Consider the following 16,959-nt stretch of genomic DNA (forward strand, 5'->3'; position numbering starts at 1 on the left):
ACTAATGGGCACAAGTTCACATACGGGCACATATGTGTACCAAATTTCGTTCGATTTCATGCGGTAGTTTTTGCTGTAGAGCGGCCACAAAAAACTGGCCACACACAGACGTGACACACATACATACACACACACATACATACATACACACACACATACATACACACACACACACACAGACAGACAGACATTTTCCAAAAATAGTCGAAATGAACTCAGCACACCTCAAAACGTTCGAATCCGTCAAAATTCGAAATTCGAAAATTTGCACGAATGCAATACTTTCTTCTATATATTAGATATAGAAGAAAGTAATAATGAATTAATCATTGGTTTTTACTTTCTTCTATATCTAATATATAGAAGAAAGTATTGGATTCGTGCAAATTTTCGAATTTCGAATTTTGACGGATTCGAACGTTTTGAGGTGTGCTGAGTCCATTTCGACCATTTTTGGAAAATGTCTGTCTGTCTGTGTGTGTGTGTGTGTATGTATGTATGTGTGTGTGTATGTATGCATGTATGTGTGTGTGTGTGTGTATGTATGTGTGTCACGTCTGTGTGTGACCAGTTTTTTGTGGCCGCTCTACAACAAAAACTACCGCATGAAATCGAACGAAATTTAGTACACATATGTGCCCCTATGTGAACTTGTGCCCATTAGTTTTTGGCGCGAATTCCTCCAAGGGGGGTGGAGCAATGGGACGTTTTTCGAGTTACGCGTGCTTGCTATTCCTCAGTAAGTTACTGGCGGAATCAAACAAAATTTGGTCCATATGTTGGTATTAACAGGAACAGGTGCTGATTCAATTTTGGTGTCAATAACTCAAACGGGGGTTGAGCTATAGAACGTTTTTTGTCGTCAATTGTGACTGCTGTATCTCAAGAAATAATGAACGGAATGAAAGAAAAATTTATCGGCAAGTAGCCCTTAGTGGGTATAAGAACTGATTTTATTTTTGTGTCAACAGCTAAAAAGGGGGGTAGCGCAATCACCCGTTCTTTTTTTCCATTTTGAGTGCCCTATCTCAAGAAGTAATGCTACGTTCTGGTTGAAATTTGGAATATATGTGAATCCATATGTAAACAGGCTTTGGTTCTATTTTGACGCCGATAGCTCCAAGAGGTGTTGATTTTTTTTTTTTTTTTGCGAATAAAAATAGTTTTATTAATGCAACAATAAGAAAGATAAATCGTAATAGATTGTCGTCTGCGTATTTCTCGTGATTTAAATTGTATTAAAATGATCGGAAATATTATCTCAATGATTTAAAAATTTTAACTGTTGCCATCTTATGTTTGTTAATAAATAAAATATTTGTAATTAATTCAAGTAAGGCTTTAAAGTAACTTTCAATTTTCGCTCTTTGTTTTGTTTTTACAATAATTCAGACATTGGGATGGTCGTCAAGTTTTTGCATGTGTAATTTTGTTTTTGTTAGGAATATTGCTTCCTCGTCAAGCATGGGGAGGGATCAGAAAAAGGAAAAATATAGAAGAAAGTTTCGTGATGGCCACAACATACTAGTTTTTAATAGACAGAATATACTTAGAAGCATAACAATCACAATAATAACACTTACTATTACTATTTTTTTAAAAAAAAGGTGATGAAAAGAAAAGAAAACGAGTGTACGGGTTTTCTTTTTTATCCCCAAATCCTCGTGAACTCAAATTTTGAACCTGCTATGATTTTTTAAAAATACATAACACTTGCTTTTTATGTTTCTTCATTAAGCTTGAACTTTCTTTGAACAATGCCGTAACATACATCAGAGAAAGTTTTTCTTTTCTGTACCTGAGATGTAAAAGGCACAATGTCCATTTGAGGTAGTGAGAAGCAAAGGGATGCAAGTGGCAAAATTAAAAATTTGGACATAACCAGTACACATGGTCTGTGAACCTCTCCTCTGTATTGGGGCTAGAGATTGTACTAGTAGCCCTGGTAGGTGCTGCTGTATAGCATGATTTAGAAAAAAAATCGATGAAAGCCTACCTAGGATCTGATCTTTAAACGCGTTTTATTCGAAACTTTAAATAGTCCACTTGCATCCCTTTGCTTCTCACTGCCTCATTTGTTTTTCAAAATCGATATTTAAGCACCACGTTACTCTATTTTTACTTTCTTCTATATCTAATATATAGAAGAAAGTATTGGATTCGTGCAAATTTTCGAATTTCGAATTTTGACGGATTCGAACGTTTTGAGGTGTGCTGAGTCCATTTCGACTATTTTTGGAAAATGTCTGTCTGTCTGTGTGTGTGTATGTATGTATGTGTGTGTGTGTGTATGTATGTATGTGTGTGTGTGTGTATGTATGTGTGTCACGTCTGTGTGTGACCAGTTTTTTGTGGCCGCTCTACAGCAAAAACTACCGCATGAAATCGAACGAAATTTGGTACACATATGTGCCCGTATGTGAACTTGTGCCCATTGGTTTTTGGCGTGAATTCCTCCAAGGGGGGTGGAGCAATGGGACGTTTTTTGAGTTACGCGTGCTTGCTATTCCTCAGGAAGTAACTGGCGGAATCAAACAAAATTTGGTTTATATGTTGCCATTAACAGGAACAGGTGCTGATTCAATTTTGGTGTCAATAACTCAAACGGGGGTTGAGCTATAGAACGTTTTTTGGTCGTCAATTGTGACTGCTGTATCTCAAGAAATAATGACCGGAATGAAATAAAAATTTATCGGCAAGTAGCCCTTAGTGGGTATAAAAGCTGATTTTATTTTGGTGTCAACAGCTAAAAAGGGGGTAGCGCAATCGCCCGTTCTTTTTTTCCATTGTGAGTACCTTATCTCAAGAAGTAATGCTACGTTCTGGTTGAAATTTGGAATATATGTGAATCCATACGTAAACAGGCTTTGGTTCAATTTTGACGCCAATCGCTCCAAGAGGTGTTGATTTTTTTTTTTTTTTTTGCGAATAAAAATAGCTTTATTAATGCAACAATAAGAAAGATAAATCGTAATAGATTGTCGTCTACGTATTTCTCGTGATTTTAATTGAATGGAAATGATCGGAAACATTATCTCAATGATTTAAAATTTTTAACTGTTGCCATCTTATGTTTGTTAACAAATAAAATGTTTGTAATTAATTCAAGCAAGGCTTTTAAAATAACTTTCAATTTTCGCTCTTTGCTTTGCTTTTGCAATAATGCAGACATTGGGATGGTCGTCAAGTTTTTTCATGTGTAATTTTGTTTTTGTTGGGAATATTGCTTCCTCGTCAAGCATGGGGAGGGATCAGAAAAAAAAGAAAAATATAGAAGAAAGTTTCGTGATGGCCACAACATACTAGTTTATGCTCTATTCAGATGCATAGAACACTAAAATTTTAATTTAAATTTTCATTTCATGGATTCAATAAAGGATAATCTAGTAATACATCACATAGAAAAAAACTTTAAACTCATCTCCAGGCTAACTTTGATTCTGTGATTTAGTGCTCTTCGCTCCCCACGTACAGATTCATATTTTGGCATTATGCTTGACTTTAAAGTTTCACGCACAGCTCCATCTATAACTACAAATCCAAACAATGTCTGCCAAAGAGGCTGATAATCCGTCGGAGGGTTAAGTTATTAGTTTAGTACATATTACAGATCCAGACGCGCGTTAGTCAAATACTGGAGATGTTAATGTATTAGTAAACATACTTGACACCCCATTCGTGATTCCTCTCACAAGCGCATATATTGAGGTACTCCTGACTGCATATATGTTTGAATGAAGAATTGTACTGAAGAAAGTTGTGCCAGTGTTAAATTTTTCATATTGGTTCTGATTCGAATGTCATGAATGCAAGAATAAAAACTTCAACTTTTGATGAAGTAAAATATTTTTAATTGTCGGTGTTTTCTAAAGTAAAATAAAAATTAAGGTTATTAATATGCATAAAAGCAACTGATTACTTTTTCACGGGAGGTCACTGTGACCTCCAAAAATGTCCTTATTCGACAAATTTCGTTTGACGATTTGGCAATATTATCATCATTCGGCAAAATCACGTTAGTGTAAAAGTAATAATCATTCTTCCGTATTTTTTTCAGAATTTATTCTAGCACTAGCAGAACCCGGCAGACGTTGTCCTGCCTATAGATACATATTTTATCTCCATATGGTGGGTGTGTTGGCATTAAAACGTTGGTAATTCATTCATTTAATTTTCAAGCACAAAGGTATTTATTCTTTAATATTTCAGACTTTTAACTATGTAATCGAACGAACTTTGAGTAAAAGTAATCTTTTATTCTCATCTAGCTTAAGGCAAGTGGATATACAATATTTTTGGTTTTCTGATTTGGTGTATAAATGTACAGAAAAATTGGTGTTCCTACTCTGGAGCAAGCCACATATGCGAAAAACATGGATTCGCTAAATGTAGTCCGGCAACGCGCAGCGACTGCCCCTGAGCTTTGTTGATCGTTATTGCGAAAGCAAGGCGCACAGGAAATTGTAGTCGTTTGAAAGTGAAGGGCAAATCAGTAGGAATCATAGGAATGCGCGGAATGAGCACATCTTCACCCTTACATTTGCCATTAATTATTGTTGCTTCAATCGCGTTCGGCATCAGTTTTTTCACGGAAAGTCTGGTTCCATTGCATAACTTTGGCGTGTTGAGATTTCGTAGAAGCAATATTGGTGAACCGATTTTTAGCCTAAGTTTGTGGGGTGGAACTACAGGTGGTTCCAATGAATTGAAAAACTCCACTGGATAATTAACAGCTTGATCTTCTTCTATGACTGTATCAATGGATTTGTATTCCATAATTGCACCAGGAAGTTTCAACTGAATCACGTTATTGATTCGATTGACGGCATCATTCTTTGGGGCTAAGATAGCACGTTCGCAAAGCCAATCGTGATTCCTGAAATTGTTTATAATGTTCGGGAAAACGTTTTTCTCAAGATCTTCTATTGATGACTGTAGTTGGCACAAGTTCGATGGGAACGATATCTCCTGTGTTGCTGGATCAACAGGAAGTTTGCCGTCGCCCATGTCCAAAAGTTGTTTGGCAAACGTTGCTGCAAAATCATCTCTAAGTAAATGCACACGCATATTAGTCGACAGTGTAATTTTCTTCACATGTCTCCAGAGAGCTGAATTTTTCAGGCATGCTGCCAGTTCGTCTGCTGGTGTTGATCTTGGCATAACGGGCAAAGTTTGACGGAAATCACCCGCGAGAAGTACTACAGTTCCACCCATCGGACGCTGATCGTTTCGGAAATCTCGCAAAGTACGGTCAAGCGCCTCAAGTCCTTTTTTATGGGCCATGGTACATTCATCCCAAATAATGAGTCGGCATGTTTTCAGCACAGTTGCCATTCCAGATGTTTTTCCGATATTGCAAAGGGGGTGTGCAGCTAGGTTTAAATTCAACGGCAGCTTAAGAGCCGAATGCGCAGTGCGTCCTCCATCGAGAAGTGTTGCTGCAATTCCCGATGACGCCAAAGCCAATGCAATATCATTCTTCATTCGGATTTCAGCGAGTACCAAATTGAGTAAAAATGTTTTTCCTGTGCCTCCTGGTGCATCAAGGAAAAGGATTCCCCCATTTCCACTTCGCACATGCTCCATAACTGTGACGTACGCGAGTCGCTGATCATTTGTCAGTAGCTTTTTCTGAGTCTCAACATTAATTTGCAACGCGTTGACGTCATACTGTTTTTCCCGCAATACGTCAATATCGACTACATTGATGCTAGTACGTCTAGGAGAAAATAGCCCTAGTTGGTTTAGGTTTTTTTTGCTAATTGAGATACACGTATCTTCGAGTGATATTAATGCTGCATTGAAAATGTCTTCTGAATACTGTATATCCAGGTTGCTGGCTCTGCGTACTTGAAGCAGCATGTCTTCGCTCATACTCTCCTTGTGTTTCTCCCAAAGATCTTTCGGACCTGAAGGAGCACGGGTTGTCAAAATAATGGCGAATAGAGTTCGAATTTGGTCAGCACGCCGTGTTTCAGAGGCTTCTGTTAATGCATTGTCCCAGTGATGATCATTTTCAAGCATTCCAAGTTTTAAACAAACTTCTCTATATGTCTGATACTCTTGACCATCTATGGTTTTGATTGCTTGGAACGATGTTGGTCCTTTGATCACGTGAAGCAGCATTCGTAAATAGTAGCATTCACCATGATTTGGGTGAACAATATACACGCGGCCCAACGTGTCAGTAGAAAATATTCCAGATATCGAAGAATGTCTTGCACCTCGTTTTCTTCTGCTAAAGGTTTTTGTTGATTGGTTCCAAGTGTAATACTGCGGGACTTCGTGATAAAGCAATGTTTTAGCGAATTCATCAGTTGAACACAGTTGGAAAAAAGCGGTCAATGTTGTGTTTGGTGGACTTGCAGCTCTCTGGTGTGCATTCTCTTCCGTAAAGTAGACTCGTTGACCATTTTCCAAGTGAACACCGAGATGCACAACAGCAGGAAACCTTTCATGAATGTCAAAACCAAATATTCGCCACACAGCTTCGTTACTGCTTATATAACGTCCCATTTGAAATTGGTCGACTTCATTGATGGGTGCATTGGGATTTGCAAGCCCGAAAACTGCCATATCACTACCCTTATTCACATATTTACATATGTATTTAATTGACTTCACTGAATTGCAGGACTCTACATTGATATGCGCGTTGAATGATTTTGAAAGCAAAGGAGAATAAGGCACAATCCATTTGTTATTAATTTCGATATCAACGTTATTGATTTTGATAGTTGTTGTATACCCTCCGTCATCAGGTTTTCGTCGTCTGTACAGCGGATAACCATCGCCACCGGTTTGTGTTTCTTTTAACAGCTGACGTGGATAATTTTTGGTGCATCTACCGTCTTTCATGCATGGCGAATGAGGGTTGTGGGGCCCACATGGGCCATGTATCATATTCTTTTTGATAATTTCAAATAGCTCAGGATCTTCTTCTGGGTTTGGTAGTTCAGCACTAATGAAGTCATCGATTTGAGTTAGAACAATTTTTTCCACCAACCAAATTAAGACATGAGCGTGTGGTAAACCTCTCTTCTGCCATTCAACCGAATACATCCAACAGCGAGTTTCTCCATATATATGATTTTTAGTGATAATATTCATGAAGCGGATCAATTTTTGCTTAAAAACTCTCGCAATGACATCATGTCGATGAGACGATTGCTGGCCAGGCAGAAGTAAGTCTTTTATTTCAACCCAAGATGGGTTACACGTGAACGTTATAAATAAATCTGGGCGTCCATATTTGCGAACATATGTTAAAGCATCCTGAGCATATTCGTGCATATGCCTTGGACTTCCAGTATACGTTGCCGGAAGTATAACCATTTGTCAAATGTCAGCAACTTTTTTTTCATTCGCGATTGTATCCCGTAAATGAATGTACTCTTCGGCTCGGAGCTTCGATTGATTGTAGCGAATGTAATCGAGTCGTTCACTTTCGACTTTAGCGTACATATCAACGATGAATTGTTGAAAAAGCTGCCGACAGTTCAGGATATGATTGGATTGTTGGGCGCGAATCATTATACGGTATGCATAAAAATTCATACAACTAACTTTTTTCGTTGTGGTAGCACCAGTGGTGGGATTTGTTTGATACAATTCAAAATGATATCCGTCTTCTCCTCGAGGAAACAGAATTGGATATTGAAGTGCATCGTACGATCGGTGTGTTTCAGCAACACGTTGCTTCGTTTGATCTCGTTTGCAGATGACGATATCTCGCCTTGTAATCTCTGTCCCGACAATTACAGCTGCTACTTCAGGTGCCATCGGAGCATTAAATCTCCTTTCATGCTCATTGGACGGCCTTTTATCTGCCCTGATAATTACTTTGAAATCGTCAGATCTCACACCATCCAATGCAGATTTAAAATCTCTGATCAAGCTGTTGTGTTCGTGGAATAACTCTCGTAAATCAGCAATAATATTGCGATCTGTAGCAACACTTAATGTACATCGTCGGTCAATTTCGGTCTCTACATTATCCATAAAATAAATTTGTAAAAATTTGGGATTTTCCTCTGGCATTGGAAGAAGGGAACCAATTTGATGATAGACCTGGCCTTGTACTTTCAATGTGGGAATGAAATTATTATATTGTACAATATTTGTAGCTCCAAATGATGTCATTTGAAAGCACGAGTTATATTTACGAATATGTTGTAGAAAGTGTTTCGACTCCCGTGTAATTCCAGTCACGTAAGTTAGAAGTGGCTCTGGTGGTTCAGCAAGCTGTGGCAAATTTACTTTGCCATTGGAGCAACACATACCAGGAGTCTCTTTTTGAAATTTCAAAGCGCGACAATGCACGCAAATTGTAGACATTGGACCAATGACAACATCGCGATGCATTTTGTAATCAAAGTCCTTGTCGTAGTTAAATGCCGCTTTCTTGAGATCTATTCTAGTTTTTGTTTGAGAGTGCCGTAAGCGTTCAGTTTCCCGTCGTGCGTCTCGCTCTTCTGGGGATGCAGCAGCTCTTGAAGTAGAAACTCTAATTCTCAGGTCTTCCAGCCTTGCGTCTTTCTCTTCAGATGTTTCAATAGCTCTTGAAGTAGAAGCTCTGATCCGTTCACTTTCCAGGCGTGCCTCTCTCTCTTCAAATGTTTCCGCAACTCTGCTCGCAGAGATTTGCAATGCTTTTCTAGAGTATCTACCAATGCTTACTTTTTTACGGGGCATTTCAAATGATAATTTACTATTTAGAAGCTAATTTTTCTTTAAAATAGTAAAACGATATTTTTTAACGTTGGAAGATACAAATGCTTACTTCTCAAAGAAATTTTAAAGTCACTTTGAAGACGAAACTAAGCTTGACGACAATGGCGGACACATTGAAATTTTTAATCTTAAGGATGATAATAATGCGTAAATTTGAAAAAAAAAAAAAAAAAAAAACTGAAAAAATATATCAAATCGAAAAAGTAATAAATCATTTTGAAGTATAAAAAACGCCAGAAGAATGGTTAATCTCTAGTAATCGGATGGCATGATTTTTAGGAAATATTCGTCTATACGTATAACCATCTGAAAATTTACTAACAAAATGTCTCTTACGAAGAAGCGAGTTCCATAAATTTTGAAAATATGAACAACAGAGCGTGCAAGGAAATAATTACATTTTTGGCAAGGCTGAAATCAATTTGAGTGTCCCATTCAGCGTTGAATTTATACCATTCCGGACGGCATTAAAATAATTTTCAATATTGCTGCATATTATGAAAAACAATACGGGTGTAAAGTAAAGTATTTTTAAATAAGACTAAGCTACTATACTTTTTAAACACATAAAACGTTCAAAATCTGGATACTTATGAAGTGGAAAAAACGTTCAGATTTGAGTTAGAATGAGGGTTTCAGTTTTAAAATATCGTCAACAGTCCCTCTAAAAATATCTATCTGAATAAGGAAAGTAGTCTCCCCCCCCCCCCTCCCTTCGGAATAAGAAAATTTTTCAAAATAACACCAACATTCTGTTTTTGGTTTTGGTTTATCCCCAGTTTTGCCGACACTTCAAACTTCCTCCCGCCTTTAATATTTTAATATATCAAAAGGTATGATTAAATCAGAAAACGGGGGGAGGGGGACGAAATGTCGGCTAAACCGGGAAGACACTTTTTTTTAACCCCAGCAGAATAGGCACAATAGCTTCAAAAAAATTCCCTTTTTAATGAATTCTCGAAACGTCATCTTAGAATATCGACGTCAGTCCCTCAAAATCAACATCAGCATCAACCATTCTGAAATAACGATAACGGCTCATCTAAAAATCTCCATTACATTAAAATTAATAGTAAAAATCTTCATTAATACAGCTAAAATCCATGTCTTCGGCCGGCTAACAAAAATTAAAACGGTCTGTTACTAATTTTCGTCAAAAAGATATTGTCGCCAAATCATGAGATACTTCTAATCACCATAACATGGAGCTAAACATTTTCATCCAAAATGTTTCCAAAATGAGTAGTAAAATTTGGCGATTGTTTGAAAATGTGCAAAAAGAACAATTTATGGAAGTTTTTGTGCTCTTTAATGGATTTGCCTAATTTAGTTTATGGTGGATTATTTTACATCTCGAAAAAAGTTTTAAAGATTCTTTTAATGGCGATATTTTGTTTACATAGTGAAAGCTGAGAAACATTGGCTTCAAAAACAGCGACAGTTGAAAAAATTGCACAAATGTATTCGCATAAGCTACTGAAATCTTTGCAAAGAGTTTGGCGAGATTTCTACTGGTAGATTGGATCATGAGTCTGATCAGCACAAATAATAAAAATATAACAATAATTTCATTAAGGTTCCATTTAAATGGAAAATAATCAGCAAAATCCTTTTATTATCAGCCAATCTTGTGAAAAAACGTTGATTTAAGATTTGATTTGAGAAAAGCCTCGAACAGTCACACGAAACGCAAAAATATTGAAGAGTACAACAATTCTAGCTATCAACTGAGAGTTGAGATGATACACTAAATAATGAATTGGGTTGAGGAGAGCCTTCGAACATGGAACGAAAAAAGCTCATATCTCGTTTTTCATACAACTTAGAACTTTCTAACAGATGCCATCTTCAGCAGAAAAATAAGCGCTTTCGATGGACACATAATTTTAATATGTGCACGTATTTTTTCACCGTCATATTGGGGCATTTATGCGAAAATTTGGACGAATTAGAATAAAAAAGGAACTATCAATCGGATTTTTTTCGAACTGTTCTACAAACCTCCCCAGTACCAAAAAGAACAAACGGTGAAAGTTTCAGCCAAATCTGCCGGGTAGTTTCTGAGATCTTAGGGAACAAATTTACCAAACTCCACTTTTATATATATAGATTAGCATTCTCCATTGCTTAATATTTTTACTTACCAGTGACCTTCAAAAATATATTAAAAGAAATTTTATGTCTGCGTTGGGTTCTGTTTCAAAATTGGTTCAAACTATTTCAAATTTCCTTTTCATTAATTTATACCATAGATACTGCTTCATTAGGGAGGAATGCATCTTCGACTTCAATGAAAGTGCCTGCGCTCAAAACGAGACCTGTCGCATGATTAAGCGTTCTTTGTGTAAGGTATTTAATTTAGATCGAACGCAAGTCTAATAAATCCAAGCTTAATAACCTTATGAACGAAATTAGCTGGATCTTAACTGCTCTATTCTAGGGTAAGAATACTGAATATGGGGTATCTTTTGATTTTGTCACCTACAGCTGATATGTTAAAAAAATAATAACAATAGTAATAAAAATAAAGTGAATAATAAAATTCGGCATTCTGGCATTATGATCATATCAATTTAAAAGCTAAATGCAAATATTTGAGCAATGAATTGAATACAGTCGAGTGTCGACTTACGCGAGGGATGCGCTCCAAGACCCCTCGCGTAAGTCGAAGTTTCGCGTTGTGGATTTATTAACATACCCAAATATTTAGACATTTTCAAACACCTCTCAAACTGTTTCTAGCTATTTCTTGACTGTATATTACCATCTCTTGCATAAAAAAATGAATTTTTTCTGTATTTTTTTCTTTTAAAAACTACGTTATTCAACATAAAACACAGTTATGATGCACAAAATCAATGATCAAGAGAAAGAGAAAGAGAAAAACATAAAATAAATCAGTATGGTACTTACAGCATGTAATAATAATAAAGCATTGCATTGTAATATTTCTATTCGGTAGATATAATTAATAGTTATTGTGTAACGACCCCAGTAATTAGCACTTTCAGAGTTTGTCCTTAAATTTACCTCTGTTTTCATTACTTAGAAAAAAATATTCACTTGCAAAAATTTTTGTATCAAAGAACGCACATCTGTGCTGTTGATATTTTTACAAAAAAATATGTATAAAAAGTTACCAAAATCACCAGTAATTGGCACCTGCGACACTAGTGTATGACACCTTGTGATCCAGTAATTGGCAGATGTTAATAGAACTGGAAAATCACTTTATTTTTCACTTTTAAATCACATACAAAGTTTGTCATCATAAGAAACATAATTAATATTAATCTAAAGAAGGTAATTTTACATAAATTAATGTTAAAGCACAGATGTTGACGTGTTGAAAAAGTATTTTAGAGAAATAAAAAAAAAATTGAAGTGTTGCATGAAAAAAATATCGAGATGATTGCTGTTTCATTAGTTGGCATGCAGTTTCGATTTTACGAATTATAGCTGCTTCCACAGGAAAAGAAACATTAACCCGATGATTCTAAGGGACCATAAAAAATGAAAGAATTCTTTATTGTCGCAATATCTGACTGATGGCCAAACATATTTGTTCTTTATTGCTTCTCTTAAAAATTTAACAGTATATTCTGTACGATTCAAATCAATAGTTGAACCCATTTAATATAGTTGCTGCAAAGGTATCAGCAATCAAACTAGTGACATATTACACAACACATTAGTATTTATAGATACATGTGCCGATTATTGGAGACTAGCAAAACAGAAGCATCACTAAATGGCATCCATCATTACTTCAAAAATCCAAAAAGGAACAAAAATATAACTCTACGCACTCAAAGTAACACCTTCCAACTAAACAAAACTTTTGACAACAGAATTTAAAATATAGTTTAGGTCAGATTTTAATGGATTGATGCGGATGCTTCCCTTAAGCCAGAGAAGAAGCTTTTGCAACAAAAATGGCTGATTTGACACAAACCACAATTTTTTCTCTTTCCTATACACTGCTACCATTTAGTGTAACATGAATTGAAGTTGTAATCTTTAAAGTAAATGTACGTTCAGTTGGTATATAGCCTTCTACTTTTAGAAGATTGGATACGAATCTTATTTTAGGACATTTTTGTTGGAAATGCCAATCACTGGTGTCCTGCCAATTACTAGAGTTACCCTATTAATGACTTAAAAATTGAAGATAACGATTTATGCTGTGCAATGAGATCGTCATTCTAATATATTTTTAAATACGGTTGTTTCGCCTTTACATTTATAACGTTTCTATCTATGAACCCATGGCAACACCCTCTCCTATTATGCTGCTTGCATTTTGCTTAGACACTACTCTGCGAGCTTCATATTAAAGCTAAGTTGTGAACTCAAGCGGATTACCATTCACTCATACCTAATTGTTGAGCTACCTACGATCTATCTTTTAGTTGTTCAAGCGTATCAAGAACCGTTACCTTGTGACAAACTTTCTCTATTTCGTTCCTTTTTCACAAACTTAGCGCGAAACAGCGAGCTTTGTTGCCATAATAGTTCATCACGTTTCGTATTTAGAATTTAAAAGAATGAATGAAAAATGTGGAGTAGTTATTCATACACACTAACAAAGCGATGTTTGGACTAATGTGGTGTTCGAACTTTTGAGCAGTTAGTGATGCCAAAAGAATGAAAGTACATTCACGAAAATCATATTTAGTAGTCAATAACGAAACCGGCACTTAGATTTACTATTCCTTTCCGAAATTTTTCGTGTTGCGGGCGAAGAATGCGACATGTATTTAACTTTAACACAGAAGATGTAATAACTAATAAAGTTACATTTTTCAACGGATAAAAAAATGTTTTGAGCCGCAATTTCTCTGATTTAAATTGCCTCAATCATATTTAAATGTTTTTATCGTATTTGTTGGTGTTAAACAAAAGAAAAACTTTTAAACTCTGTATATGTATCTAAAATTAAGAAATAAAGATTATTAAATCCACTTAAAATGAGACATTAGTCTGGCTCTAAGTTATCCTGCTTTTAGGTAAATTTTATGCTCCGCTAAAATTGGTACTGAAAACAAATTATTCACATTTACGTTGTGCAACTTTAAATCAGAAAAACTAAGTTTTAATCTTCCGATTTGTTCTTCACGAAACCACAAGATTTCTATCATATGTAATTTTTTATAGACTACTAGTATTGTAACGTCGAAAGAGCATTTTCAACAACTTCAAAAACAGTTTACAAACAGTAAATGCAGATCCCCCTTCGTAATTTTTTTTGCATCCAACTCCTACATTACAATTTGTGCTGTACAATGTCGACGAGTGGAGATTTTATATTGTGAAGAAGTATTTATTTTTACGATGCTAAGAGCCCTAGTCTTCTTTAGACAAAGAAATACTGTAGAAAAATAACTCTACAAAAGGAAACACACATAAAACTTCTCCGCGAAGAACAACTCTTCGAAGAACCTAAAGAATTTCAATTGCCTTCACTTGTTTTACCTCATCTGAAGGAAAGAAGCTATCAAGGTAATCATTTCGTGACTTTTGAGAATTACAAAGAATAAAAAAGACATGAGTAGAACAAATGACATGTCCGAAGAAATGAAATGATTATGCAGAAGAAGCTTTAATGTCAGTTTTCGAACAAGTAGCTGACTCGGAAAGGGTGGAATGGCATTAAAGTTTCTGAATCTTTCCCTTCAGTAGCATGATGACATAATCTTTAACGAAAAGAAAGTATCTTAAGAACGGCCATGTTTCATTTTCATACACGTAATGTCTGTACATTCTTTGGAACTAATCGAGTTGAGTTGTAAGAGGAAATGAATGTCGTGGAGGCTAATTATGATATTTGCTTAAAATCTAAGCTGGGCATCAAAGAAATCGTTTAAAGTCAAAGTAATTATTTAATTTCTGACTGGCTGTCTATATGATGTGTAATGGTTTTTGGATAAAAGTTTCATATGAAAAAGCCTGTCTGTAAAATTCACGTAGCTATGACATACATTAGGCTTTACAGTAAGCTCCCGATTATCCGTGAGGTGGATTATCCGCGAGTCATTTAGAATTCAGGAACATGTATTTTCGTAGCAAAAAGTAAAAACATCAATCGCTGTTTTTTTTCTTTTTTGTTAAAAATTGTGAAGTTAAATTCAGTTGATTTTGTGTTATTTATTTTTTTGCTCATTTTACGAGTTTACTTTCAAAACGGACTATATCCACTTTTGGATTTTTTTTTCTTTCCCAGAATTTCTAATGTAAGCCCTATCGGCACATAAATTTCATTCTTCATGAAATTTCTTTTTCGCGAAATGGCTAATATCTTCTGTTAAAAAATGTGTAAAAATTGGTTTTACTTAAGCGGTGTATATTCACCCCCTTATTTCTCGTCAGGTCTTTTACAGCGAAGTGGAACTTATCCCTTATTTGCCGGTACCTGCTCATTCACTTTCATATTAAAAGGGCACATATCCAAATTTGAATTTTCCACTTCTAACTCAAATGTAGTTCGCAACTAAAATATCTTAACGAAGCATTGGCTGAGCATTTCCAATCAAGCGTGATTGATACTCGTTCATATTAACAACATTGAGGAGAGATAAAATGGAGGGAGTGAAGAATTTCATCCATGAAACCAAGACCCCCAGTCACGTGATAGATTTTAAAGCAAAGCATTGGACGAAAATCAGATTTATTTCGCTTGTTTTACGCAAAACATGCCAACCATTCGTCGTTGTTGGATCACGTGACTTGGGATCTTTGGGTCTGCTTTTGCTAAGCCAGTGATTGTACTTGCTCCCTCTATTTTAACTCCTGCTCTAAGATTAAGAATCGCAGCACCTTGCGCCTCGTGCAAGTCTGTTATCAGTAAGGCAAGCGCGACCTCAAATTGTGATTACTAAATTAATATTAAATAATTAATATTGCAAATAAATTGTGATTATCTAATGATTAAACTGTAATAAGTAGTGATAAAAATTGTGATATATTAATATTGATACCTACATCGTTGTTATTTGAATCAGCTTGGGTGGTTTCATTACTTATTTGGATCGAAAGTCTTTTTTTTTTTTTTTAAATGCTCAATGAAAGGAATGAAGTAAATAGGAGGGTATTAAACGAGAGTAAAAGAAAAGGATGCATTAAAAAATGCTGAATATTTGTTTTCAATCTAATAAAGTTTATTGCTGAAGAAAATGCGTTTTTTTTTTTTCAAAAAGGTTTATAGCCACTGTTTTGCACCAAAAAGGAATACAGTTGGCTCTCTGTTTAACGACTTTTAAGGGACCACAAGAAATCGTCCTTAAGTAGAAACCGTCTTTAAATAGAATGCTTTTAGCCCTATAATGTACCATCTGAGACCGTGAAAAGCCGTCGTTAAATAGAGAAAGTCGTTAAATAGAGCGTCGTTAAACAGTGAGCATACTGTATATCTAAAATTAAATTGGTGATTTAGGTCTGATAAAATTGAGGAAAAATTCCTAGACTTATGCTAATAGTTGTTATTCCACCAAAACATTGAAAAATTCGAAATTCTAACAGTTAGTGATTGTGCGAAAAGCGTTTTTTTCGTTTTGCCAAAAGAATATAAAATTGGATACAATCCGCTTTGAAAGTAAGCTCCTCATTTCTTTATTTATTAATTACGCATTCTTCGTCGTAAATACGCTTGTTGTTCATTGATGTTAAGTTCTGTTGGGTAAAAACATAAAACATTTTATTGTACTGTATATATTTTTAACGTTTGTAGAAAGTATTATGCATCAATACAGCTAAGTTTTGGGGAACAACAACTTTTCCTTATTACTCCATTGTTTTAGCTTTCTTTGCGGTTTATTCGCGATTTTTATTTTTCACGGCACTTGCAATTCCACTTAGATTCGATTCCGCGGATAATCGAGAGTTCACTGCATATATACAGTTGCAGTTAGTACTACTTAATTCAATCTTTGTCTTTTTTTTTCCTATTGTCGTTTAAAAAAAAATTTTTTTTAATTTTATTTATTTTTTTAAATTCACGGAGAAAGCTTTCCCCACGAATCTGCTTTATATTTTCTATGCTTCTGACACTGAGATAGGGTAGGTGTACCTGCAGTGGGCCATAGTTACGTTTCGAAGATTTTTCATTGTTTTCTAGTTAGGTGTATTTGACTGTATTGTTATGTAAAATTTTACACTTATATGTAAGCATAAATTTCTCGAAATCAATTATTTTTGTAATACAATATCAGAATTGTAGTTTGTAGGCCA

The 16,959-nt window shown here is 35.3% G+C and overlaps 1 protein-coding gene across 1 annotated transcript; it reads right to left on the reverse strand.

Moving 5' to 3' along the window:
• Positions 1 to 4,341: 4,341 nt before the first annotated feature.
• LOC129220874 (uncharacterized) lies at positions 4,342 to 5,007 on the reverse strand. Its single transcript, XM_054855307.1, has one exon. It carries the CDS (start codon positions 5,005 to 5,007, stop codon positions 4,342 to 4,344), a length of 666 nt encoding a protein of 221 aa, XP_054711282.1.
• Positions 5,008 to 16,959: the final 11,952 nt, after the last annotated feature.

This window comes from Uloborus diversus, chromosome 4 (assembly GCF_026930045.1).
Source record: "Uloborus diversus isolate 005 chromosome 4, Udiv.v.3.1, whole genome shotgun sequence".
NCBI lineage: Eukaryota > Metazoa > Arthropoda > Arachnida > Araneae > Uloboridae > Uloborus > Uloborus diversus.